The sequence below is a fragment of the Xenia sp. Carnegie-2017 genome, unplaced genomic scaffold (genome assembly GCF_021976095.1).
Source record: "Xenia sp. Carnegie-2017 unplaced genomic scaffold, XeniaSp_v1 HiC_scaffold_14, whole genome shotgun sequence".
NCBI classification, from domain to species: domain Eukaryota; kingdom Metazoa; phylum Cnidaria; class Anthozoa; order Malacalcyonacea; family Xeniidae; genus Xenia; species Xenia sp. Carnegie-2017.
In genome coordinates, this window is record NW_025813447.1 from 6,075,277 (window position 1) to 6,100,691 (window position 25,415).

The following is a 25,415-nucleotide window of genomic DNA, read 5'->3' on the forward strand; positions in this document are numbered from 1 at the left end:
AAAAACATTACACTTCACACTAATCCACAATGACAATACACAATTGACAATACACATTTCCTGTACACAGAATACAATGACGTAAGAACCAGATAACAAATACGGCTAACCTGACGTTTACTCCTCATTTGACTCCGAAGATGACTACCGCTAAGGTTGTCGAAACGTCAGTCAATAACATCAAAAACAGTCCTTCTCAGGACTATACCAACCTGGACGATCTACATCTACAAAAATGTAACGATACTACCGGGTTCAAACCATTTACTTTAATATATATGTATGTTATGTCGTCGATTGTTCATAATTCCAACAAGTTTAGTTCTCAAGTTATACATAAAATTGCAGGAATAATGACAATGATGGCTTAACTATGTTTCTTCGTACAATGGACTGGTGGGCTAGCGGAATGCGTTGTATAATGAAATTGACGTTACTTGTTTGTTTCTATGTGCTTAGATTCTGTTTTTCCTAAATTTCCGAAGTTTATATATGACGTCATTTGTTATATAAGGCGCTGCTTTAGTATATTATTGAGCTGAGTGATTAATTTTTTCAGACCTAAATGTAGAAATAAAGGTAGGCACAAATATAAACACAAATGTAGGCATGAAGATAAATACAAAGGTAGACAAAAAGGTAGACACAAAAGTAGACATTGAGGTAGACATAAAGGTTAGATATCTACATTTCAAAAATTTCAACATGCTCCTTTCAATTCAAGCGTCTAATCAACGACACATTTAATCGGGTTATCGATCACCTCTCAAATTGGGTGATTGATTACCTTTTTAATCTGGTAAAAAAAATTTTAATGGTTCTGGTAAGAACTTTCAAAAGAACACCTTATATAAATTCCGTTAAGATAGACAAAAAGGTAAACACTAAGGCAGTAAGAAAGGTAGACGAAAACATAAATATAACGCTAGACATTAACGAAAATATAAACATGGCATAACAGTAAACATTGAGGGGAGCGTAAACGTTCAATATCCTTATAACCGAAAGCACCCAATCTCTTTCATCGTTAATTAGGAAAGTGTAAAGGATCGGGAAATCAATGAGATTTTTAGTGCTATCGCTTGTGCAGAGTGCAAGCTGGTTTCACTGGAAGTCTGTCACACGCCCCCCTCCCCTAAAAAAGGCTCCCTCGAACTGGCAAACTTCATTCGATCTCTAGCATTGATCATGCTTCACGGTTATAGCATGCTCCTAAAATTTGCACTACCTTGAGAAAATTGTGTTATATCCAAATTTCTTCCATGCTTTTTGTATTTTTGTCGCAAATATTGGCCGATCAATTAAAAATGTGCGTGTTTTTCTTATTTCAATTTTTGTTGGCGATTGATTTGCAGGGTTTCGTTACACTTTTGCAACCTAAGCATAAATGTAGTAGATATACAGCAATACAGAATGTATCGAAAAGTGTATCAATGTTTAGCTTGCTATAGTACGTGTGATGTTGTGTTGTACGCTTGTATTATTAGATAGCAAAAAGAATGGGCTCTTTAGCTTTCCATTGATATATTTTTCATTTCATAAAAATCGGAAATGATCGAGTTCTCCTCGAATAAAAATTTCTTGTCGAAATTTCAATTTTCCACCATTTGAGAATTGAATACAATTATTGAAGATGCTTAAGCATGGTTCACACGAGTGAAATTAGGACAAGCACAAGTGTAGACAAAAGATAAAACAAAGATAATCAACGAAACATGTGACATAAGCATCGACATAAGCGCAAAAAATTCAAGTATAAGCTAAGAGAAGAACAAAAGAAGAACAAAAAGAAGATTTAAAGAAAATCCCAATGTCTTTGTCTTTATAACCTCTAGACCAATAGAAACAAAAGTCTCGACGTTCGTGCTTATTTTAGTCGTGTGAACCACGCTTTATGAAGGAAAGCAAGGAAAACCCCGCTATTTCAATTCTTCTTTTCGAAATGGCAGCGAAACTTTAAGCCAGGTTCACACGAATAAAATAAGGACAAGCACAGGCGTAGACAAAAGATAAAACAAACAATCAACGAAGCATGTGACATAAGCATCAACATAAGCGCAAGCATAAGGAAAAATTGAACACATAAGCTAAAGGAGGAACAAAAGAACAACAAAAATATAAACAAAATCCCAATGTCTTTGTCTTTATAAACCTCTAGAGCAATAAAAACAAAAGTCTCGACGGTCGTGCTTATTTTACTCGTGCGAACCAGGCTTTATTAACTGCTCTCAATTTCTTGCTGTATGGTTTCTCAGGCTGCGTTTACTAAGGTGATCGATTTAGTCTATTTTATTATGTTTCTGACGTTAAACAATTTCATTGCTTTTAAATACAAAGAATATTTAATCTGCTACGATAGCAATCCAGTGTAAACGGGGCCTCGGATTAGGCCTCCCTGTATTACGTAAATTTAGTTTTACGTTTATTACTGTTGCAGTGAGAAAACTGGGAGAACATGGCTGACTCATGAGCAAGTGCGAATAATGAATCACAACACCAAACCTGAAGATGTTCTGAAAATTGTCGCTTTTGCAGGTAGATTGAACTTTAAATTTTTTACTTATTTTTTTTTTGTTTTTCATACTCATTTTCATAGTTGAGTTTTGTTTTTTGAGGATGATGTTTAAGAAACTTTGTCCTCTTGGACATTTCCTAATTAATTGGGTTGACTATAATACTTAACTAGAGTAGGTCTTTTTTACAGTTTAAGTAGAAAGCCTAAGCTTTCGTTTTGTTACTACTGCTCCCTCGTCCCAGGCTCGTGAATATAGTATTGAACAAAAAATAGAGAATAATGTTTTAAATCGCAACGTTTCATAGGCAAATGTTATTGACTGTATATGTAATGGAATTTATATTTCAATTATGCATTTGTCTCCCGTGGAACATTCTTAATTGAAATACAAGGCAGACACACCCATCGAAATGAAATGGTTTTACAGAGTAACAGAACTGCGTTTAGATTGTTCTAATTTCGTTAAATATACTCTAGGTTCGGGAAAAACGACGACACTTGTTGAGTATACGAAACTTCGTCCAAGCTGGAAATTCTTGAATGTCGCTTACAACAAGTACGTGTGTTTCCAGTTGTACAGTTCAATAATGAAGCAGCTACGTTTTTGTTTTTCATTCCCAATTTAAATCGGCACCTTAGCAACATTGTCATTTGCTCCTAGAAACAGTAAATTTTGACAGCCCTGGTTGCTTTACGAACGTATAGTAGCCGTATGTCGCGAATTACATTTTGTTTTCATAAGAATATAGGATGAAGATATGCGTAATATTCAGTTTGTTTATACGTTAATTTTTAATTTGGATTCTTCGTAATCCTAGAAATACATTTTGTATAATTGAGCAAGGGAGGGGTGCATTTTTTGTGATAACACAATAACTTCTTTAACATGCTATGAAATTATTCGAGATCAAAGATTGGTGAGTGCCTCTTGACTAAACCTCCCCACCCCACTCCCCTCTCATGACTTGCCTCTGATTATTGCAGTACTAGCTAAATGAGGCGCTCATTCGAGGGCGGTGCTCGTTTGAAACAGGCCTGACTTCACTTCAGTTTAACCGGGTTTTTTTTGCACAATCAAATGATTTTTCCTCTCAAAAGCCGACCTCATCAATCTTTTCTTTTAGATCTGTCCAAGAACAAGCTTTGAGAAGATTTCCGGAAAACGTGGAATCACGTACCGTACATTCGTTGGCATTTGCAGCTCTCGGAAGAAAGTAAGGCTGCTGTAAATATTGCCATTTACCGTCTGAAGAAGTTTTTTATATACACATTGAAAAGTTCGGTGTTGACTTTGAACTTACAGGCGTTCTTTGAGAGAAATGTCACTATACATTTGGTATGCGTTTACTTATACTAATTAACTTCGTAGAATGTTTGCAACTACGTTGAAATCACTGTCAATAAGTGGCGTAGCAAACTCGATGATTAGCGGGGGGGCACATATTTGTACGGACATGTTCTATACAATAACATATTAATGTTTGTAAATAGAGATCGTCCAGGTTGGTATAGTCTTGAGAAGGACTGTTTTTGTTGTTGTTGACTGACGTTTCGACAACCTTAGCGATAGTCATCTTCGGAGTCAAATGAGGAGTAAACGTCAGGTTAGCCGTATTTGTTATCTGGTTCTTGCGTCATTGTATTGTGTGTACAGGAAATGTGTACTGTCATGAATTAGTGTGATGTGTAATGTTTTTAGTTGATCGTTTGTTTGTATTGTGAATAAGTCGTTTGTAAGGTGCCGGTAATTGCTGTGATCTGTTCAGGGGGGTTTGTTCCAAGTTGGTATACCAACTTTCTAATGTAAGCCGTTGTGTATAGTCAGTACTGTAAGTAATGCATTTTGCCGAGTCCCAGTCAATGTTGTGCTTTGTGAGTCGGTGATGTTCGGCAATGTGATTAGTTTTGTCTTGTTTCTTAGTAGTTCGTTTGTGAAAGTCATCAATCTCGTCTGCATGTAGTGCTGTGATTGTGTCATCTACTGCATGCAGACGAGATGCAAACGAGATTGATGACTTTCACACTCACATCAACAAATAGAACAGCCACGTACAATTTACGAAAGATGTCGAAGAAAACGGAACTCTTCCTTTTCTCGACTGTTTGGTAAAACATGACAATCAAAAACTACGAACAACAGTTTATCGCAAACCAACACACACTGACCGACTACTAGACCAATCATCTTACAACCCTACATCACACAAAGCCACCACAATCAGAACATTAACAAGATGTGCACAAATCATATGTGATTCACCGGACGCTCTACACAACGAAAACAACTATCTCAAAACGTGTTTTTGACAAAAACAACTATAACTCTGACTTTATCAAACGCAACACTTACTAACTCAACGAAACGAACAACTCAGTGACAACAGCAACGATACCTTACATCAAAGGTACGTCTGAGACTATCTCGCGTATCTTACGGCCATGTAACATACGTGTCGCACAAAAACCAATCACAATGTTACGACAAGTACTAACGAACATAAAGGATAAAGAACAAGCCAACGAACGACAGGTGCAGTTTACAAAATAAACTGCTCCGACTGCCACGCCTCCTATATCGGGGAAACTGGCAGGATTTAAACATAAGACTTACTGAACACAAACGAGCTACAAAGAAACAAGACAAAACTAATCACATTGCCGAACATCACCGAATCACAAAGCACAACATTGACTGGGACTCGGCAAAATGCATCACTTACAGTACTGACTATAGACAACGGCTTACATTAGAAAGTTGGTATACCAACTTGGAACAAACCCCCCTGAACAGATCACAGTAATTACCGGCACCTTACAAACGACTTATTCACAATACAAACGATCAACTAAAAACATTACACTTCACACTAATTCACAATGACAATACACATTTCCTGTACACACAATACAATGACGTAAGAACCAGATAACAAATACGGCTAACCTGACTTTTACTCTTCATTTGACTCTGAAGATGACTACCGCTAAGGTTTTCGAAACGTCAGTCAACAACAACAAAAACAGTCCTTCTCAGGACTATACCAACCTGGACGATCTACATTTACAAACATGTAACGATACTCCCGTGTTCAAACCATTTACTTTAACATATTAATGCCTATTATTATATGGCTAGCGTCACTTCCGGCAAAATGGCGCGCTTTGACTAGCTCAGAAACATTTTTGCCGTAATAGACCACGGTCGAAAACGCGTCATTTTACAGTCTAATGTAAACAAACTTTGTTAAGCAAATAGCAAAACGGGAAAAAACGAAACAAAAACCGTTTGCGAATGTGAATCGAAGGAAACACACTTGGAAAACAGTTTAACTATCCAGATGATACAATTTGAAACGATTTCTTTTTTGAAGAATGTTTTATGCAGTGCGGTGTTCGAAATTAAATGAAGATATGCTCTTCGCACTTTGCTGGACAATTTAAGCAATTGTCTCATGAACCTGAATAATTCAGGTGACTCAACGGGATTCGAACCCATGACCTCTGCAGTGCCGGTGCAGTGCTCTGACCAACTGAGCTATGAAGTCACACAGTGGTGAGCAGGTCGATTTTGTTGGGCTCATGTTTTCTCGTGAAAGGAATGTCATATGAAGAATGTTTTATGCAGTGCGGTGTTTGAAATTAAATGAAGATATGATCTTCGCACTTTGCTGGACAATTTAAGCAATTGTCTCATGAAAGCAATTGTCTCTTTTAAGCATTTAAGCATTTAATTGTCTCTTTTCTAGTTTATTGACAAAAACTAGAAAAGCGAAAGTCAACTCGTACAAAACAGCAAAGACGAGAAAGAAAGCAAGCTTCGTTTCAGGTCAAATATTGCCGTATAATAAACCTTTTAATAACCTCGCTTTCTGGGTCTTTACTGAGAAAAATACGGGCTTGGTCTGTACAAAAAGCCTCGGTCTGATATTTCTCCGTAAAGAACTTGAGCTTGGTTACTAAGGGTTTACTATTATATGGCAAGCCTAACTTCCGGCAAAATGGCGCGCTTTGATTGGCTCAGAAACATTTTTGCCGGTCCATTATTTTCCGTATTGGACCACGGTCTAAAACGCGTGATATTACAGTCAAATGTAAACAAACCTCGTAAAGCATACGGCAAAATAAAACGAAACAATAAACCATTTGTGAACGTGAGTCGAAGGAAAAACACTTGGAAAACAGTTTAATGTCCAGACGATACAATATAAAGCGATTTATTTTTTACTGACAAAAACTAGAAAAGTGACAGGCAACCCGTACAAGTCAGCAAAGACTAGAAAGAAAGCAAGCTTCGTTTCAGGTCATCGAGATGTAGGTTGACAATGTTAAGTTCCTTTTTTTCACGTTGGGTTTATACACAACATCTTTAGATACAGACGGAAAATTGCTCCTAGTATTCGCGTTAATACTGTTATGAATAATCTCAGTGAAGAGAACGCGAATTACCTCCATGCCAAACGTGTTGTGGATACTGTTTCGAACTTTGTTTCCTCCAGCGATGAAATTGTCAGCTGCGAGCACGTTCCGTGGCATCAGTTCACGACTCCCGCAAGTACTGCAAAAGAAAGAAAGCAATTGGAGTACTTTAATAGCTACGACTATAAAAAGGTAAGGTTTTTATTGCTTTCTGAAAAGACATAATCCATCAACGGTTTTCTGGCTTCATATCCACTGACTGCAAAGTTTGTAATTTTTTTTCTCTGACTGCATCTCGTCTCAGGCAGTGTTGAGTCTTCAATAACTAGTAGTTATACAACAAAATAAACATACAATGACCGTGCGTGTCAATTGACTGTAAAATATCAACTGAAACTTAAACGTGAACTTAGCGAGATTGTTAAAGTTAGATGTAAGTGGGACCATATGGAATTAACAGTGTGATGTTTCACAGTACCGACCAAAAAAATGATTTTAAAAGTCCATGTTTTGTTTTGATGAAAACTAAATCTGGATGCTTTTCGCAGTAATGCAGTCGTTGTACACTTGGTCACTGTAAAGACACTTTGTTTACATTCACTATCTTTGAATTTATTTGTTCTTGCTCTGAAATACTTTGCCAATGACTTCAATTTACCCTTCTGTTTTCAAGAAAGTTGTGGCCGATGCGATAGATATATGGGAGAAGATGACCGATCCGACAAACGAAGATGTTCGAATTACTCATGATGGTAAGAGACGCGAAATGGAAGATGTTATTTTTCTTGTGTTGGACAATTTTTGAATCTTTAATCCTTGAAGGGTTTATGAGAAACAAAATTTTTCCTAATCATTTTATTTTTTGTTATACAATATGGGCCAAGTAATAGAGAATGGTGGGTATACAGAATGCCGCCCCTCTCCCCTCAAAAAACGGAGCCCGCTCAAATAATGTATGCATTTAATGAAACTTAATTGCATGAGATAATTTAGTCAGCAATAGCTATTTGATTGATGATGAAAATAAGAAAGTGTGATTTCTCAAAAGTAATTGGGCCAAAAGAGTTGAAACTTTACAAACTAACCTATTTACTATACCTAAGAAGACATTTTGGTCGGTTCACATGGTTTTCATAGCGACAGACTGATTACTGTGCTTCTATCGTGATTTATAAAAGTTGATTTATTACGTTCGTAATTAACTTGTCGAAAGAAACACGTTTCAAATGAGATTTCTCCCAAGTTAGTAAATGAAACAGGCATGTATTAAAAATAGAAAAAATGAGTGAAGAAGAAGAGAAGCCTTGGTACTAGTGTGTTGTTATGGAAACAAATGTTGACTTACTAAAATGTTTTCTTAAGTATAGTGGGTAAGTTTGGCTTAGTCCCTTCTGAGAAATCGCACTATCATTTATTTTTGCTGACAATACAGGTACAACTAATGACGCCGCATCTCGTTTCCAATAAATGCGATTGCCTAGAAATTAAATGAAGTATGAACAAACCTTACCCGCCTTTCTTCAAAATCGAGCAAAATTTCTTTTCAAAAACACTTTAAATTACGTACATTTATGATATTTTTTCCTTTGCTAAATTTCAGGATTTTTTGTATGTGTTATACTTATTTTCCAAATTAGGATTTCGTTCAGAAGTCTCGTTGAGTAAATCTTTCGTTATTTCTAAGTGCGTGAAATTTTTGCCTAATATATTGTTTTGTGTTCAATATTTCGTGTCAAAAAACAATAAACAATAGGTGTTCAAGCGCGTCTGCTTTTATCCTTCTATTCTTTCTCATTCATTTTTTGTAGGTTATTTGAAATTATATCAACTATCGAAGCCAGTTATTAAAAACTATGATTGCATTCTGGTTGACGAAGCTCAAGATTGTACGCCAGGTAAACTTTAGGGCCTATTGTAATTGCTTGATTCTTATTGGTCGAGAGGTGGTACAGTTCTTGTGCAGTGTTGAGCAAAAAGCTATGACAGTTAGTGAGATAGATCGTCAACGTATGCAACGTAGCGTTTTGATTATATGTATAATTGCAATCATGACTCATCCGTGAACTTAATTTTTGATTAAACATTCTCCTTTCTGCCAACCTCATACACAGGCTTTCTTACGTCTAGATGTCTTCGAACAAGGAAGCAATTTACATTCTCTCAAATTAACTTCCTGCTTTCCAATGTTGGAAAGTTGAAATGTTTCTTCTCATGCTTACACATTGTCACAATGATCTTCACTTTGCATTATGATTGGATTATTTATGACAGGAGCGCATGGTATACTCCATTGCCAATAGTTGTAGTATAAACATTTTAATCGCCTTGAAATGAGAAGTTCTACTTTTACTTAGTCTTTCTGAACAATTTTATAGCCTCTAATTCTGTTGTATTAATCGTCTCCAGTACGTAATACCTTTTCAGAATTTTTACTTGGGAGGCGTACCACCCCCTCCCCCTGAAATTTTACAACGAACATTTGATTTTTCATCAATTCTTTTGAAATTCGTTAAGTTTGATTGGTTGATTTCTAGAAAGGACACATCAAACCAGTATTTTCGCTTTAGCGAATCGTAAATCAGTCAGACAGTTTTCATGACTTGAGATTTTATAAAAGAATAGGAACTAATCTGGATCAAACATGAGAAATAGGAAAATCTCAAATTACATTTATTGTTGAAATCTAGAGTCGTACAAATTTAATAGATTTGCATGTTTGTTTTTCCCACAATACACCAGAGACTGCATTACGACTCTTCCTGATAGCGTACATCATGCAATCTTTCTAGCGGTTTCCGATATCCTGTTGAGTCAAAGGTTGGCTAAGATCTTAGTCGGCGATCCTCATCAACAGATTTACGGATTTCGTGGAGCTACTAACGTGATGGCTCAAGTTGAAGCAACTCAAGTCTATTATCTCACGCAGGTATCTATTTATGTGCAAAATAAGTGCTCACACAGCAATTATCCATATCGTTTTACCTCGTCCCATTTATTGTTACTTATCCTCTACCTAAATACCGGGTGTCCTAAAAAAACGGAACCGACGCAAGCAATTATATATGCATTAAAATGAATCTGCATAAATAATTTGTGGTCTGAAATATGAATTCAAGATTGCGTTGGACGAAGGTGATGAAATCATGGCAGGCCCTGCATGAAGAGGAACGATAAAAAACGCATGAAATGACGATCTTTTGTCTTCTAATAAGAAGTCCCTAAGCTGAATGGAGATGTCACATGTGGAAGGACAAAGGGCATAAATATTAGCTATTTCTTCCGCCATTTTTATATTAACCAAGTAACACTAACTACAATAACATGACTACGTTATTGTAGTTAGTGTTACTTGGTTAATGTTGCTTTGATTTTAGAAAACGTTTGCGTGATAATTTTGAGATAAAAATCAGTATATAACATGACTTTTAACTTGTTTCGCTTTAACTAATACTCTACAAACCAAATGAGATCCTAGCGGCGCAGAAGTGTTAAGTTATTAAACTGTTGGGAATGCTGATTACATTTTTGCGCATAATAATTTCAGCAAATACAATTATTTGATTTATGTGGGAACCGTTTTTTTGGGGTGAGGGACACCCAGTACATATGTGCTTTTTTGGTACGAATCAAATTTTTTTAAGAAATTTAACTATGCAACAAGCCATTTTTCGACGTTTTCGAAGGTGTTTCTTTATATTGGAAATAAATGACAAAACATAATTGATTACGTGCAAGTTCTATCGAAAGTAGTGAAGACTTCCACTTCATTTAGAAATTTCTCTAGTCTTTTAGATTTGGGGCCGAGATAGCATCTGTTGCGTCGTCTGTTTTGGACATTCTTAAAGGTGTTCGCAGCAAGAATATTGTCGGTATTGCGAGGCAGGGTTAGTCGCCCCTATTTATATGTGCATCAACAAATGTGCTCACTAAAGAAAGCAAAAAATAACAACAACACAACGCGTTCGCTGATTGGACTGTAGCTGAGTTTGCAATAGCCTGAGTAAACCGATCTGAAATCACTTAAAAAGAATTTGAAAGTCAGGGCCATTCAAACGCTTTAAATCGATTCGAGTCCATATGAGGGCTAATGTGAACCCTTGCAAGTGATGCGAGAACCAATTCAATGCGAGCTAATTTGGGTCAGTTCTAAAGGTGGTCTCGAATCGGATTTGTTTAGTCTGCATGATAGTGTGAACATGCAACACGAATAGAATCGGATCAATCCTGATCAATCACATGTCTTTAGCTTAGTAACCAGGCTTTTCGTGCGGTCACACATGTCACGCATTTCTTTTAGCTTTGTTTGCTTGCTGCAATATTTTACAGTTTTACTTATAAGCAAAATGTCGAATCGTGGAGAAACCTGCTCTGAAGAAGAAGTAATGGCACTGATTTGTATTTACAAAAGAAATACAAAGGAAACTAAGTACTGCTCACAAAAACGCAGATATTTACAAAAAATAGGGCGAGAAATATCGACAGAGACTTCATTCAATGTCGCACGAAAATAAAACATTTGAAAGGTCTTTATAAGAAGTACAAGGATGCTATGGCGACTTCTGGTGCTGGTCGAAAGCCTAAGTTAAAGCCACCTAAGTTTTATGATCAGCTTGATGTACTCCTTAATGACAAGCCTGATGCTACGCCTTGCATTCTTATGAAAGTGTTGCAGCATTTTTTTTTTGCATTACTCTCTGTCTTTTGGCTGTTTTTTTCGTTCTTTTGGTAATCCTGTAAAAGTATGCCCATTATAGTAATCTCCCCCATTTGTTTTTGTTAAATATTGTTATTATCAAAGATTCAAAGATGTTTTAGAAAAGCGCCAAAATTTAATGTCAATCATGTGAAGTAAATGTAAACATAAATTTCATTTAAGAAATAAAAGATGTTTACTGTGTTTGCACGGGATTATGCAAACCGAGGAGACCTTTGGGAGAACTCGAGAGCAGATCAATGCAATCCCGAGACCGAAGATCGAGGGTTGCACCTGCTCGAGAGTTCTCACAAACGTCTCCGAGGTTTGCATAAGCCAGTGCAAACATGAAAAACATCTTTTATTTCTTTAATAAAAAAGATAATGCGAAAAAGACAAATATTTTAATTTTTCCTCCAAAAATGTATTCATGATCGGTTTGCAAATTCTCTTTGACTGATTGGTTTAGCTAAGATGTGCTTTGCACAGGCTTATGCAAACACAGCTCAAGACCAATCAGCGCACGCGTTTCATTGTTTTATTTTATAAATATACATAAAGTATAGACTCTAAAATATGTACCCACAATACACTAGAAGTAGACTAAAATACCTGCTACTCCATATCTATTCTTTTGGGTTTCTTATGACACTATGTTATCAAGCGGAACACTCGTGTTTTTTTTTTCATTTTAAAACGAATCGAATTCGAATCAACTAATTCGATTAACAAACGAATTAAGTGTGAATGGGCCCTCAATCATCAAATACATGTTTGAGAAAAACTTCAAAAATTTTTTTAAAATATATCTGTTCCGCATTATTGTTATTTTATAAAAGAAATATGATTTTTCGTTTTGGCAAAAGCTTATGCAAACACAGTAAACATCTTTTATTTAATGTGGATTGATTTAATTTGTTGAGCGCAGATTGGTTTGCTCAGGCTAATGCAAACACAGCTATAGACCAATCAGCGCGCGTGCTTTAGTGTTTTTATTTTATATTTCTGCATTCCAATCTGTATCTAATTTTACGTATTCCTCTGTGTTTCATTCAGGAGGATTTGGTGGTGATCATGTTGGACAAATTGCTGTGATTTGTAGAACCAACTTCCATTTATTTAATAACGCTGTAAGAGAGTGTATGCAGAACAGTAAAACGAGGATTGGCTTTGCTGGGGTGAGAAGATAACTATTTTATTTACATAGTCACTAATCACGCAATTATGATGTGATGAGCCTGCACACTTGTGTCAACTGAAAATTAGTTGTAGCCATTGAAGTAAAATACATGGAACGCTGCCTGAAGCAAATAATTGAAGCCGAATTCACCAGACACGCGGGATTTTACTCCAGACACGTGCCTGTGGTGTTTCGAGATTCTCGCGGAGTGAAAATTGATTGACTCCACACGCGTATCTCGGATAAAATCATTAGGTAAAATCATTGAGTTCTATTCATTGAACTATAAGCATACTGGAATGATAACTCAAGGGGGGAATTGAAGCCGTGTTTTTTAGGTAGTGCCAGTCCTTTGTAAACTTAGTTTTTCAAAAAATATATTCTTTTTATCGCTAAATCTCACCCTTTTCTGTTAGTTTAATACTTTCGATATTTAGCGTTGACTGTAGTATAGAAATTAAATTTTTCACTCAAGTAACTACATTGAACAAAAGGTCGTTTAGTTCTGAAATATTATCTGACAAGAACAAAAATTGGCAAAAAACCGTGCAAAAATACTCGCTTTTTCTGAGTTATAAGAAGTTCTAGATATGCCTACCTGTTTCTACTGCCAAAATATTGTAGTTCCCGGTTAACTACACAAACTATTTAAGTTTTCAAAAATTTGAGTCATCGAATAAAGAGAAAAATTTGTTTTTTAAGAAGCTTTTTATGTCACGAAAACACAAACATTGCAAGTACATATATAGCTCAGTGTATCATAATGAAAAGTAAAGATTCTCGCAAAAAAAAAACTATTTATCGCTTCCTTCGCCATTAACAACAAATTAAAAACAACTCATTACTCCGTCGATCCACAAATCATGCTGAGTTCTGTTTTCTGTGAACAAACCACTCACAGTTTGGGAAATAAATAGCCGTGAGCGCAGAGCGCATGCCGAATTATAATGTATTAAATTTTTACAAATTTAAGGAGTGGAATTTAACGTAAGAATGCTTTCATAATTATTGAATAGGTTGGGGGGTAAAACGCCCTCTCCAATTGCATATAACTGATAAGTCCTGCAACTGTTCATAAGAAAATTTCAATGTTCCATGATGTGATGAAGGGTGGAGGGGGTGGGTGATCCTTTATATCTAACTTTGAGAGACGTCTGCCCTTCGGCTAGTTTGACGACAATGACTTTGTTTCTTGGTGTAACTTATTCATTTCTGTATATAACTACGACATGCCACACAGTGGAGTAGCTAGAGGTCGTGCTGGTCGTGCTGAGCACAGCCAAACATTTTTCAAACTAAGGTTTCTTTAACCCACTAAAATTTCAATGTTTGTTTATAATGTTGACAGATATTAGCGAAAACAAAATCTATATTTAATGCTTCATTTGCATTTTGAATTATGTACTTCGTATTACTTACACTATATTACGTTACTGCCCGACATTTGTCCTAATCATTGCCTAAAAGCATATGGCCCGGCGTTCGCCCGTTTTTGGTCGTGCTCTACTCAGGTCGGCACGACCAAATTATATATTCCTAAGTGCTGATTGGCTAGAAAACCTCATGGCCTGTTAAAATGGGTATAGTCAGCCTTAGTTTGGTCGTGCTCTGATCAGGCGAGAACGACCAAAACATAAATTACTAATAATATGTGAGGCTGCATTGCGTCGTACGCATGCTCATTCGCCGAATATTTTCCTTTCGTCGTGCTAAAGTTTATTCGCACGAGTACTTCAAATAATGTCAAATTATTCATCGTTTTACTGTGCATTTATTTTTGTGTGTGAACATGGAAATCAATCAAGAAAAGTCAAACGTTGCGTCTTAAGATCAAAGAGTCAGAGATATCGTTTCTCAGCTTTTACGAAGGATTGTCAGTTCACGCAACGCTATAGAGTAGAAATATTTTGTTTGTATGCCACGACCAACCCCTACGCTCACACTGAAAACGAGAGTTAGGGGGTTCCGAGAATCTTGGTGCGAAAGGAATGATTTTTTGTGCGCTATTGTGGAGAAACAGCGGTTATTTTGTTGCCTTTATTTACTGTTTCGTTCAAAGTCCACTTCATTGACTCAAACTGATTATGTAAACATGCATAATGTCACCAACGGTACTGTAACTTCATGTTTGTTCTCGCTATAGCACGTTTAGTTGTTTTTTTCTAGCTACGCTACTGATGCCACATGCATGTACACATGATTGGAGTTATACAAAGTGTATCAACTTTTCCTGGACAAACCTATTAGAATCACACGAAGTACTGCTAAAACCACCTAAGGCATGATACGAATAACAAACTTGCCCCCGTAAGCAATAAAACTATTATTCGCTTGGCAAATAACTCCTTTAGCTAAAAAGCTTTTTTCATGTCATGTATTAATGCAAATAACATATTTCATGTAAACAATGTCCTATTTTTGTATGTTGTGTGTAAAAAAAAAACCAATAAAAAGGAAAAGAAAATAAGCACATTGCATATCACGAATAAGCTTGATGCGTGACATTTTAATATAAAACCAAAATGAAATGAAAACTGGGAAACTGTCAAACTGAAATATGTATCTTCTGTTATAAAGACCCAATGAACATTTTTTAACGTATAAATACAACAATAATTCACGTAAAAGATGTATTTATAAAAAAGATGCGTATAATACTGAAAATATTCAAATAAAATGTTTTTGTCTATTTTTTAGCCTTTTCCGTCTTGTAGTAGTGTGTCGGATCAACCTCGATTCTTGCCGATTAAGTTTTTCCACGTAGATATCTCGCTAGCTATAAGCTTAACATGTTACAATGCTGAAAAATGTCGAAAATACGACAATAACTAAAAATTTTTGACGGAATTCCCATTGCCTAAAGTAAAAACAAACATCGATCGCCATGAAAATATGCATTATTTCGGTGGAGGGGTTAGACAAATTTTAGACGTATGTTGGCTTCATCCAAACACAGGGCATTCTTAATGGAGTTATCATTCCAGTATACTTATAATTCAATGGTTCTATTCAATTACCTGTAGGGGAAATGGAGTCTGGAACTGGGTATCAAAAACATGGATACCACAAGGAAATTTTGGGTGAAAATCTTCCACTTTGAAAATTAATTTTATCATTCATTCCCTCCTGATTTCCACTACCTAAATACAAATTACAATCAGTGAAAACAATCACAAATAAATGATATACCGTCTTATTCTAATATTCAACCAATTCTACTGAGACAAAAAATATTTCGAACTTCGTGATCTCGGATCTGCAACTCGACTAGTCTGGACAATCCTGGAGATGCTGCTGAGGGAAACTGCATTATTTTTTATTGAAATTACTACTTTTGAATTTAAAGTGTATTGGTTTCTCTAACATAACACTTTTTCTTGTTGCATGAAAATAAATAAATTAAATAGTTTGTTATAATAATAGTCAATGGAATTATTTAGCAAGATATAAAAATTTGCGCGGTCAGATAAAAAATTCCGCCCGCTGCTACAGCCAATCAAATTGTTTGAAAGGCTAGAATTCCATTCGCTGCTGGTTTTTAAAACAATAATCGAACATGTTTCTTGTGAGCAATTTTGTCGGTGCATGTGGACATTTTCCAGCACTGGCTCCCTCTAAGCGTTGGCTAGATGGAATGCGGGAAAGGTGCCAATTTGATGGGTGTGCGCGAATAAAGGAGTTATTTGCATAAGCGAATAATAATTTTATTGCTTCTGCGCGTTATTTTGTAGTTTGAATTGTAAATAGGAGATATGTTAATCAGGGAGAAACGGAGAGAGGGTAGGAAACAATCTGATACAAAAGTACTGGAGAAGTTTGTTACTATTTAGTTTATTTACTCAAAACAGTCCACGTGCTAAGGTCATGAAGTTCAAGGTTAATTGCGGACGTTACAAGAGCGAGCAGGCTGTTTGCTACAATTAATTGTATTTTGTTCACATGCACATAATGTGATTCACGTGCACAGGGGATAGTATCATTGGTAATGCACAAACAAATCCCATGCCATTCAGCAAGTGGCCATCGTCAGGGGAAGTTTCACAAAAAATCCCCCTATCCCCCTCCCTTTCTCTCTGTCGATTTTGCATGTACTATTTAAGGCTTGTTTCCGTAGTGGCGTTTTTATCACCCCACCTTTTCTGTGCTATACAGAAAAACTTCATTTGGTTACATTGTGTAAAATAATTACTTTAAATCATTTTGTAATTTTTTATTTCTATTTTATTAAAACGGCATGTGCTTTGATACAATGCCAATTTTATCCAAAAGATAGTACTTATTCAAATTCTTTAATGTCATGCGCAAAGAAAAAGATCTCATCAGCCTCAGAACCTCCTTTAGACCTTGATTTTGCCATTATTAAGCGGAAGCGATAAATAACCTTTGAAGTGTTTCTCGTATGAACATTGCGCAAATTTATAGCTGAGTGTAAATTATAAAACAACTCGGAAAAAGTGAAGATTTAAAAATACTAAAACATTTTTTGCTCTTCGACACTCTAGGGGATTGAAAGCTACAGATTGGATCGTATTTTGGATATTTATAAGCTTTATACTGGAGGCGCCAGTAGTAAGTTGTTTGTGTGACATTAAATATTCCTGTATATTTACTCTGATTTGTTGAATTTATTGTTCTTCAAGTTTTGAACTGATCATAGATACCATGCATGACAGAACAGAATTGAAATGAACAACTCTTCTAAATATTTGAACAACGTAACAGAAGGCAAACATCTGTGTGTTTTTAAGTACGTCAACTTTGTTTTCCTCTATGAACAGATGAAATCAAAGATAAGTTTATCAAACGATTTCGTTCTCTTGATGAACTGAAGAAGTATGCACAGAAAGCGCCTGATGTTGAATTATGTGGGAAAGTAAAGGTGGGTGAACTGAAACTCGTCCTTTTAGGTACCAGTAGTTAAGATTTTGTAAATTACAATCATTTAATTGGTTGATTAAGATCACCTGTTTCCTAAACAAATATTCTCATTTTCCTGATGTGAGTGAATTTATACAGTACTTATTAAAGCAAATTTGGTGTCTCGTACACAATGGACTGTGTTTTTTTTCAATGGCGCAACAAATTTTGACATCTGTGCCACTTGATTGTTACTTTTTAAGAATAGTTTTGCAGTTGCACGATTTCCCTCCGTCGTAGTTAAAGCAAAATTAAAAGAAAACTGAAAGCTTTGTTTGAGCAAGGCTTTAGAGAAAAGTATCATCTTTTTGGGGGTCTTGTCTACTGTCTGATTGAATTTAGTCCATTTATGTGTGGACAATTTGGTTTCATGGCTTTTATGAGTATTTTTCTCAGATTGTGGAAACTCACACGTACAAAATACCTGATTATGTGGCCAGACTTCGACAACAGCATTGCAGTGATCTCGATCAAGCAGGTATTTGTTTTAGAGGGAAAAACCGTTCAACATCTTATATTTGTATATAGCTTTTATAAAGACTTTTTGAAAAACTTTTTGCTATTAATAGTTGTTTTCATCGTTTTAGAAATCGTGTTTAGTACTGCTCATAAATCGAAAGGCTTGGAATTTGACACGGTTAGGCTGGGAGAGGACTTTATGCAACAGCTTGAACTTTTTAACGATCTACGTAAGTTGTGATGAATTTGAATACTGCTTTTCAATATTTACATTGACTTTCACGACTCGTCGCATCGAAATCACTGTCAAGTTTCAAAGCTGTGTGCCTTACTCCAAATTTCTTACACTATATTGTCTGTACCTAAGTGCCTGTATTAGGATATGGGAAATAACTTCTTTAAATTGTCAAATCGATTTTAAGAACATTTGCAATAAATTTGATACGTCGAAAATTCTATCTTGTCGGCTTTTTGGGCCTAGAAGAAGATGAACTAACGCCGGAAATGACTTACAAAGAGAACACGTGCTCTTTCGAGGAGTTAATTAAACTCTAGGAGTTAAAATCAATAGAGTTAAATGAATGATCACCCCCACCGCCAAAAAATGCAACAGATTTTCCCTTGCCTTTATTTGAGCTCCACTTTTGGGGTTACTTTATCCCCCTAAAAATAAGACATTGTAGTCAGGACAATAGAAAACGTTTTATCGATAGAATTATAGGCACAGGCTTGGTTCGTCTAGGTTTGTCTAGGCTCGTCTAGGTTTGTCGTCTAAAAAAGTTCTTTCTATTGCGCAATTGGATGGTATATTGCAATATTTTTCGTCTTTCGTCTGATCATCAGCGTTTGTATGATGCTTCGAAATTCATGTATGATGTTACAAATTATTTGTGTGATTATATGTTTGTAAATGATGATCGTCCAGGTTAATAAAGTCCTGAGAAGGACTGTTTTTGTTGTTGTTGACTGACGTTTCGACAACCTCAGCGGTAGTCATCTTCAGAGTCAAATGAGGAGTAAACGTCAGGTTAGCCGTATTTGTTGTCTGGTTCTTACGTCATTGTATTGTGTGTACAGGAAAGGTGTATTGTCATTGTGGATTAGTGTGAACTGAAAAATTTTATTTTTAGTTGTGATGTGTGATTTAGGTGTGACGTTTTTAGTTGTAGTGTGTGGGTGTCAATTGTGTATTGTCATTGTGAATTAGTTTGAAGTGTAATGTTTTTAGTTGATCGTTTGTTTGTATTGTGAATAAGTCGTTTGTAAGGTGCCGGTAATTGCTGTGATCTGTTCAGTGGGGTTTGTTCCAAATTGGTATACCAACTGTCTAATGTAAGCCGTTGTCTATAGTCAGCAAACTAATCACATTGCCGAACATCACCGAATCACAAAGCACAACATTGACTGGGACTCGGCAAAATGCATCACTTACAGTACTGAAACAGTACTCAAAAAACAACAAAAACAGTCCTTCTCAGGACTTTATTAACCTGGACGATCATCATTTACAAACATATAACGATACTCCCGGGTTCAAACCATTTACTTTATTTGTGCGATGTTACAAATTTCTTTTGTGATGTTACAAATTCATGTATGATGTTACAAATTCATGTATAATGTTACAAATTCATGTATGATGTTACAAATTCATGTATGATGTTACAAATTCTTTGTATGATGTTACAAATTCATGTATGATGTTACAAATTCTTTGTATGATGTTACCAAATCCTTGTATAATGCTTCAAAATCCTTTTATGATGCTACAAAAACCTTATATATGTATAACCGTATAATGCTAATTAATCCTTGAATGATGCTTCGAAATCCTTGTCTGATACTTTACAATCATGTTTGAAGCGACAAAATCCTTGTATGATGATGCTTTGAAATCCCTGTATAATTTTACGAAGTCCTAGTATGATGCTTCGAAATTTATGTATAATGATACAAAATTCTTGTATGATGCTTCGAAATCCTTTTATGAAGTTGTAAAATCCTCGTATGATACTTCAAAAACCATGTTTCGTGCCACAAAATCCTTGTATGATGCTTCGATTACCTTCTATGGTACCTCAAAATCTTTGTATGATGCTACAAATTATTGCAAGATGTTTCGAAATCCATGTTTGATGCCATAAAATCCTTGTGTGATGCTTTGAAATCCTTTTGTAATTCTACGAAAATTGAACTCGTGCATATTACTAGAACGCATTTTCCCCTTGTTTTTAGGCGATGCTCCAACGGATGAGAAGAATCTTCTTTACGTGGCTATAACTCGAGCGAAACATCGCTTGCAGTGCTCCTCTACCCTCTATCTATTTCTAAAGGAAAAAACGGTACGTCTCATTTTTCAGTTAACAGGCTTGTAGCAAAATACAGATTTGAATGAGCTGAACTATAGCTAAAACGTGATTTTGTTATTCACGAAACACATCGTGCCCCTTGGTAACAACCGATGGCTAGATAGTGAAAAATATTGGATAATTTGTTTGAACATACATCCTTACCCAACGCTATGATATTCGAACCCCCCCCCCGTATATCTCCTAGTGGGAAGAAGTTGACGAACTTTTTTTATAAAGTGAACCCCATTTGGGTCTTAAAACTTTATATTAGTGGAGGGTCGTCCAGACAAATTATCTTTTTTATTCGTATGTAATAAGTAATCCCAACCGATGAGTACAATTTGTGATGTTCTTAGCAAATGTTTTCATTGTTCATCTATTTAGGATTTACTGGTCACGTGTGAAAGTGTGGATTACGTCACGGTAAGCACGAGCGTAAATTATTTTCCTCGGAAAGTAAAATGGTCTTGCAGTTTTCAACCTTATATTCTGTTTACAACGATTGTTCTCTGCACAACTAAATAAATGAACATTGAATGGGACAAACTATTTTATTTTGGATTTTTCTCAAGATAGTGAGATTTATTTTGGGCAAGCTCGTTCATTCTTTATACATATCAGAAATCATACATAAAAATACAAGGCTTGTGTTCAAAATCGAGTCGATAAGCTCATATTTATAGAAAAATCATGCTAAATTTGCTTTTATGTAAAAAGGTTTTTTTGTTATTTGTAGTTTGTGCGGTTGAAGAGGCATATGCGATATGTGTCTTTCGTGTTGCTCGAATAAAAAAATTCTTAAGAGAAAAATGAGGTTATTTATGTTTAGTCAACCTCTCAGACATGTGCCAGTGCGCACTGTCTGTCTCTTCTATTTATGTACTTCGAATTTTTTAGAAATGATCAACACACATAGTGAAGCGCTTGAATATTTACGACATATACTAAGTGTTGCTTATATGTTTGTAAATGATGATCGTCCAGGTTAATAAAGTCCTGAGAAGGACTGTTTTTGTTGTTGTCGACTGACGTTTCGACAACCTTAGCGGTAGTCATCTTCAGAGTCAAATGAGGAGTAAACGTCAAGTTAGCCGTATTTGTTATCTGGTTCTTACGTCATTGTATTCTGTGTACAGGAAATGTGTATTGTCATTGTGAATTAGTGTGAAGTGAAATATTTTATTTTTAGTTGTGATGTGTGATTTAGGTGTGATGTTTTTAGTTGTAATGTGTGGGTGTCAATTGTGTATTGTCATTGTGAATTAGTGTGAAGTGTAATGTTTTTAGTTGATCGTTTGTTTGTAATGTGAATAAGTCGTTTGTAAGGTGCCGGTAATTACTGTGATCTGTTCAGGGGGGTTTGTTCCAAGTTGGTATACCAACTTTCTAATGTAAGCCGTTGTCTATAGTCAGTACTGTAAGTAATGCATTTTGCCGAGTCCCAGTCAATGTTGTGCTTTGTGATTCGGTGATGTTCGGCAATGTGATTAGTTTTGTCTTGTTTCTTAGTAGCTCGTTTGTGTTCAGTAAGTCTTATGTTTAAGTTGCTGCCAGTTTCCCCGATATAGGAGGCGTGGCAGTCGGAGCAGTTTATTTTGTAAATTGCACCTTGTCGTTAGTTGGTTGTTCTTTGTCCTTTATGTTCGTTAGTACTTGTCCTAACGTTGTGATTGGTTTATGTGCGACACGTATGTTGTATGGTCGTAAGATACGCGAGATAGTCTCAGACGTACCTTTGATGTAAGGTATCTTTGCTGTTGTCACTGAGTTGTTCGTTTCGTTGGTTTCGTTGGGTTTGTAAGTGTTGCGTTTGATAAAGTCAGAGTTTTAGTTGTTTTTGTCAAAAACACGTTTGAGATAGTTGTTTTCGTTTTGTAGAGCGTCCGGTGAATCACATATGATTTATGCACGTCTTGTTAATGTTCTGATTGTGGTGGCTTTGTGTGATGTAGGGTTGTAAGATGATTGGTCTAGTAGTCGGTCAGTATGTGTTGGCTTGCGATAAACTGTTGTTCGTAGTTTTTGATTGTCATGTTTTGCCAAACAGTCGAGAAAAGGAAGAGTTCTGTTTTCTTCGACATCTTTGGTAAATTGTATGTGGCTGTTCTGTTTGTTGATGTGAGTATGGAAGTCATCAATCTCGTCTGCATCTAGTGCTGTGATTGTGTCATCTACGTAGCGAAACCAAAAAGGTAATGCATGTTTGTAAGTCGTGAGCGCCCGTTCCTCTATAGATTACATTACAATTTCAGCAACTACAACAGAAACGGGCGAGCCCATTGCTGTCCCATGTAATTGTTTGTAGTGTGTTCCTTTGTATTGGAAGTAAGTCGAGGTGAGACAGAGCTCCAGTAGCTCCATAATGTCTTCTGTCGGTAATGCCAGTACGTCCGTGGTGTTTGTAATGAGGGTTTTTGTACAAGTAAGTGCCAGATTAAGTGGAATACTGGTGAACAGTGATTTCACATCAAAAGACACTAGTATATAGTTGTGCGGTATTTGTATAGTGCACAGTTTTTTAATGAAAGTTTCAGTGGATTGTAACTTGTGTTTTGATTTGTTTGTAAGTGGTTGCAGTGTGTCAGTCAAGTACTTTGAAAGTTCGTAAGTAGGCGAACAACAGAATGATACAATTGAACGCAAACGAGCTACTAAGAAACAAGACAAAACTAATCACATTGCCGAACATCACCGAATCACAAAGCACAACATTGACTGGGACTCGGCAAAATGCATTACTTACAGTGCTGACTATAGACAACGGCTTACATTAGACAGTTGGTATACCAACTTGGAACAAACCCCCCTGAACAGATCAGCAATTACCGGCACCTTACAAACGACTTATTCACAATACAAACAAACGATCAACTAAAAACATTACACTTCACACTAATTCACAATGACAATACACAATTGACACCCACACATTACAACTAAAAACATCACACCTAAATCACACATCACCACTAAAAATAAAATATTTCACTTCACACTAACTCACAATGACAATACACATTACCAGACAATACTTCACAATAACTCACAATGACAATACCAGATAACAAATACGGCTAACCTGACGTTTACTCCTAATTTGACTCTGAAGATGACTACCGCTAAGGTTGTCGAAACGTCAGTCAACAACAACAAAAACAGTCCTTCTCAGGACTTTATTAACATGGACGATCATCATTTACAAACATATAACGATACTCCCGGTTCAAACCATTTACTTTACTAAGTGTTGCCATAGTGATGCCTATTTTGTAATGAATAGTCCGACTTCTACTCTGGATAAGCAGGAAATTTATGAATTTGCTTTGTTGATTTGGTGTGTTTTGTGTATATTGAAAATCGTGTACGAATAATGTCAAACGCATTATGCAAGAATGCTCATATTTGCTATGGTTATAAATAGTGGTGGTTATAGCATGATCAATTGTTATAGCAAGTTGATAAAAAAGTTCAAGGCACTCGACAATCAATTTCGCTTTTCATTGTCGCCTGTCGCTTTAAAAAAACAGTAATTTCAAATATCAAAAGGGATAATATTAACACCAACACCAACAGTTGTTCTCGGCACTCTATCATCCTGGACAATCTACATCTACAAACATCTACTCCTTCTGTGAGTAGTTTCATTTTATGGGCCTTAACTTCTAAGTCATATTCGTGATTACTGATGACGTTCTTAAGTTATCATTTTAACTTCTATGTAGGCAAAGAACGTATGGAGTGGTTTTAGGTAGATTTGTCCGATATTAATCGATTGATGGGCATTTCCAATCATTGATTGTGAAGTCTCAATCGATTACCACCACTAGTTATTAAAATATCTGTCTTGGTTGAATATCGTAGAAAGTCACCTGTTCGTGTATTCTAGTTAACTAGATTGTAAGAAAGAGTACAGTCACATTTAAGTATCTCATACAAAGATATGTATTCCATCCTTAGGAAATTGACTCTACGTACTGTAGTGAATGCAGACGGCGTTGTGACTACAGTAGCTCGTTTATTGCAATCAAACAAGCTCCAATTGTCCTGGTAAGTTTGTGATGGATATAAGAAACTTTTTGGTCGAATTAGAAGACGAAACGAGAATTAATAATCCCGAGACTTTTCTACTAAACGGATACGAACCACTGGCCTGTATACTAATTACCTGGAAGAGAAATCCACATCCAAATTACTATATTTTATTAACACGCGGCCAGGTATCAAAAACATGGATGTCGTCATACCAAATATGGCAAATTTTGGGTGAAAAATGACGTGGCCTCATTCAATGAAAAGTTTTGCACTCCCCCGGAATATTTTTAAATTTTATATATTTTATTGCGCCGTCCTAACAGCAAGTCTTATATTTCAAAACTTTCTTTCTAAAATGCCAAATAATTGTGCGGTACCTGGGTGCCAAAATAGTACAGCAAATGAAAGGTTTTCAATGCACCGGTAAGAAAGAAAGAATATAATTTTTATGAATGTTCTTATTGCTTTTACAATTCAGTGCCGTCGCTTTTTTTGCTTTTGGCAGGCTAAAAAGTAGCAGAAGCTCATTTTGTTTGATAACAAATTAATATGACGATCAAAACAACACAATTTGTGTTGAGGTTATTAAATTAGTAAAATTTGTAGTCCTGTATCAAAGGAAAAATACAAAACGAAAACTCAATGAATCGTGTAATAAATCCTTTATTTTCATTTTTTATGGTTTGTTAATAATTTATATAACACAAGACTTATAAACATATCCCCATTACCTTTGCTTCAGGTGTAGTAAAAAACTGCATAATTATACAATGGGAAAATATCCAGCTAGTTGTTATTTAGGTGCAACAATTTTCAGCAAAAATAAATAAAGTTGACCATAGAATCTAGATG

At 35.8% G+C, this 25,415-nt stretch overlaps 1 protein-coding gene and 1 non-coding gene across 4 annotated transcripts in view; one reads left to right on the plus strand and one right to left on the minus strand.

Annotated features, from left to right (window-relative positions):
* The window catches only part of LOC124433886 (F-box DNA helicase 1-like), a 41,120-nt gene that overhangs the window by 8,240 nt on the left and 7,465 nt on the right, over positions 1-25,415 (plus strand). For all 3 annotated transcript variants that reach the window (XM_046983738.1, XM_046983736.1, XM_046983737.1), the window contains exons 5-20: positions 2,438-2,535; positions 2,993-3,071; positions 3,640-3,729; positions 6,886-7,123; positions 7,605-7,683; positions 8,740-8,826; positions 9,721-9,857; positions 10,716-10,815; positions 12,681-12,802; positions 17,307-17,373; positions 17,583-17,683; positions 18,118-18,199; positions 18,309-18,410; positions 20,416-20,522; positions 20,916-20,954; positions 24,489-24,578. In XM_046983738.1, the coding sequence (XP_046839694.1) occupies positions 2,438-2,535; positions 2,993-3,071; positions 3,640-3,729; positions 6,886-7,123; positions 7,605-7,683; positions 8,740-8,826; positions 9,721-9,857; positions 10,716-10,815; positions 12,681-12,802; positions 17,307-17,373; positions 17,583-17,683; positions 18,118-18,199; positions 18,309-18,410; positions 20,416-20,522; positions 20,916-20,954; positions 24,489-24,578 (1,618 nt within the window). The remainder of the gene's footprint in view (positions 1-2,437; positions 2,536-2,992; positions 3,072-3,639; positions 3,730-6,885; positions 7,124-7,604; positions 7,684-8,739; positions 8,827-9,720; positions 9,858-10,715; positions 10,816-12,680; positions 12,803-17,306; positions 17,374-17,582; positions 17,684-18,117; positions 18,200-18,308; positions 18,411-20,415; positions 20,523-20,915; positions 20,955-24,488; positions 24,579-25,415) is intronic.
* Trnaa-ggc lies at positions 5,987-6,061 on the minus strand. Its single transcript has one exon. It is a non-coding gene; the product is annotated as a tRNA-Ala (tRNA).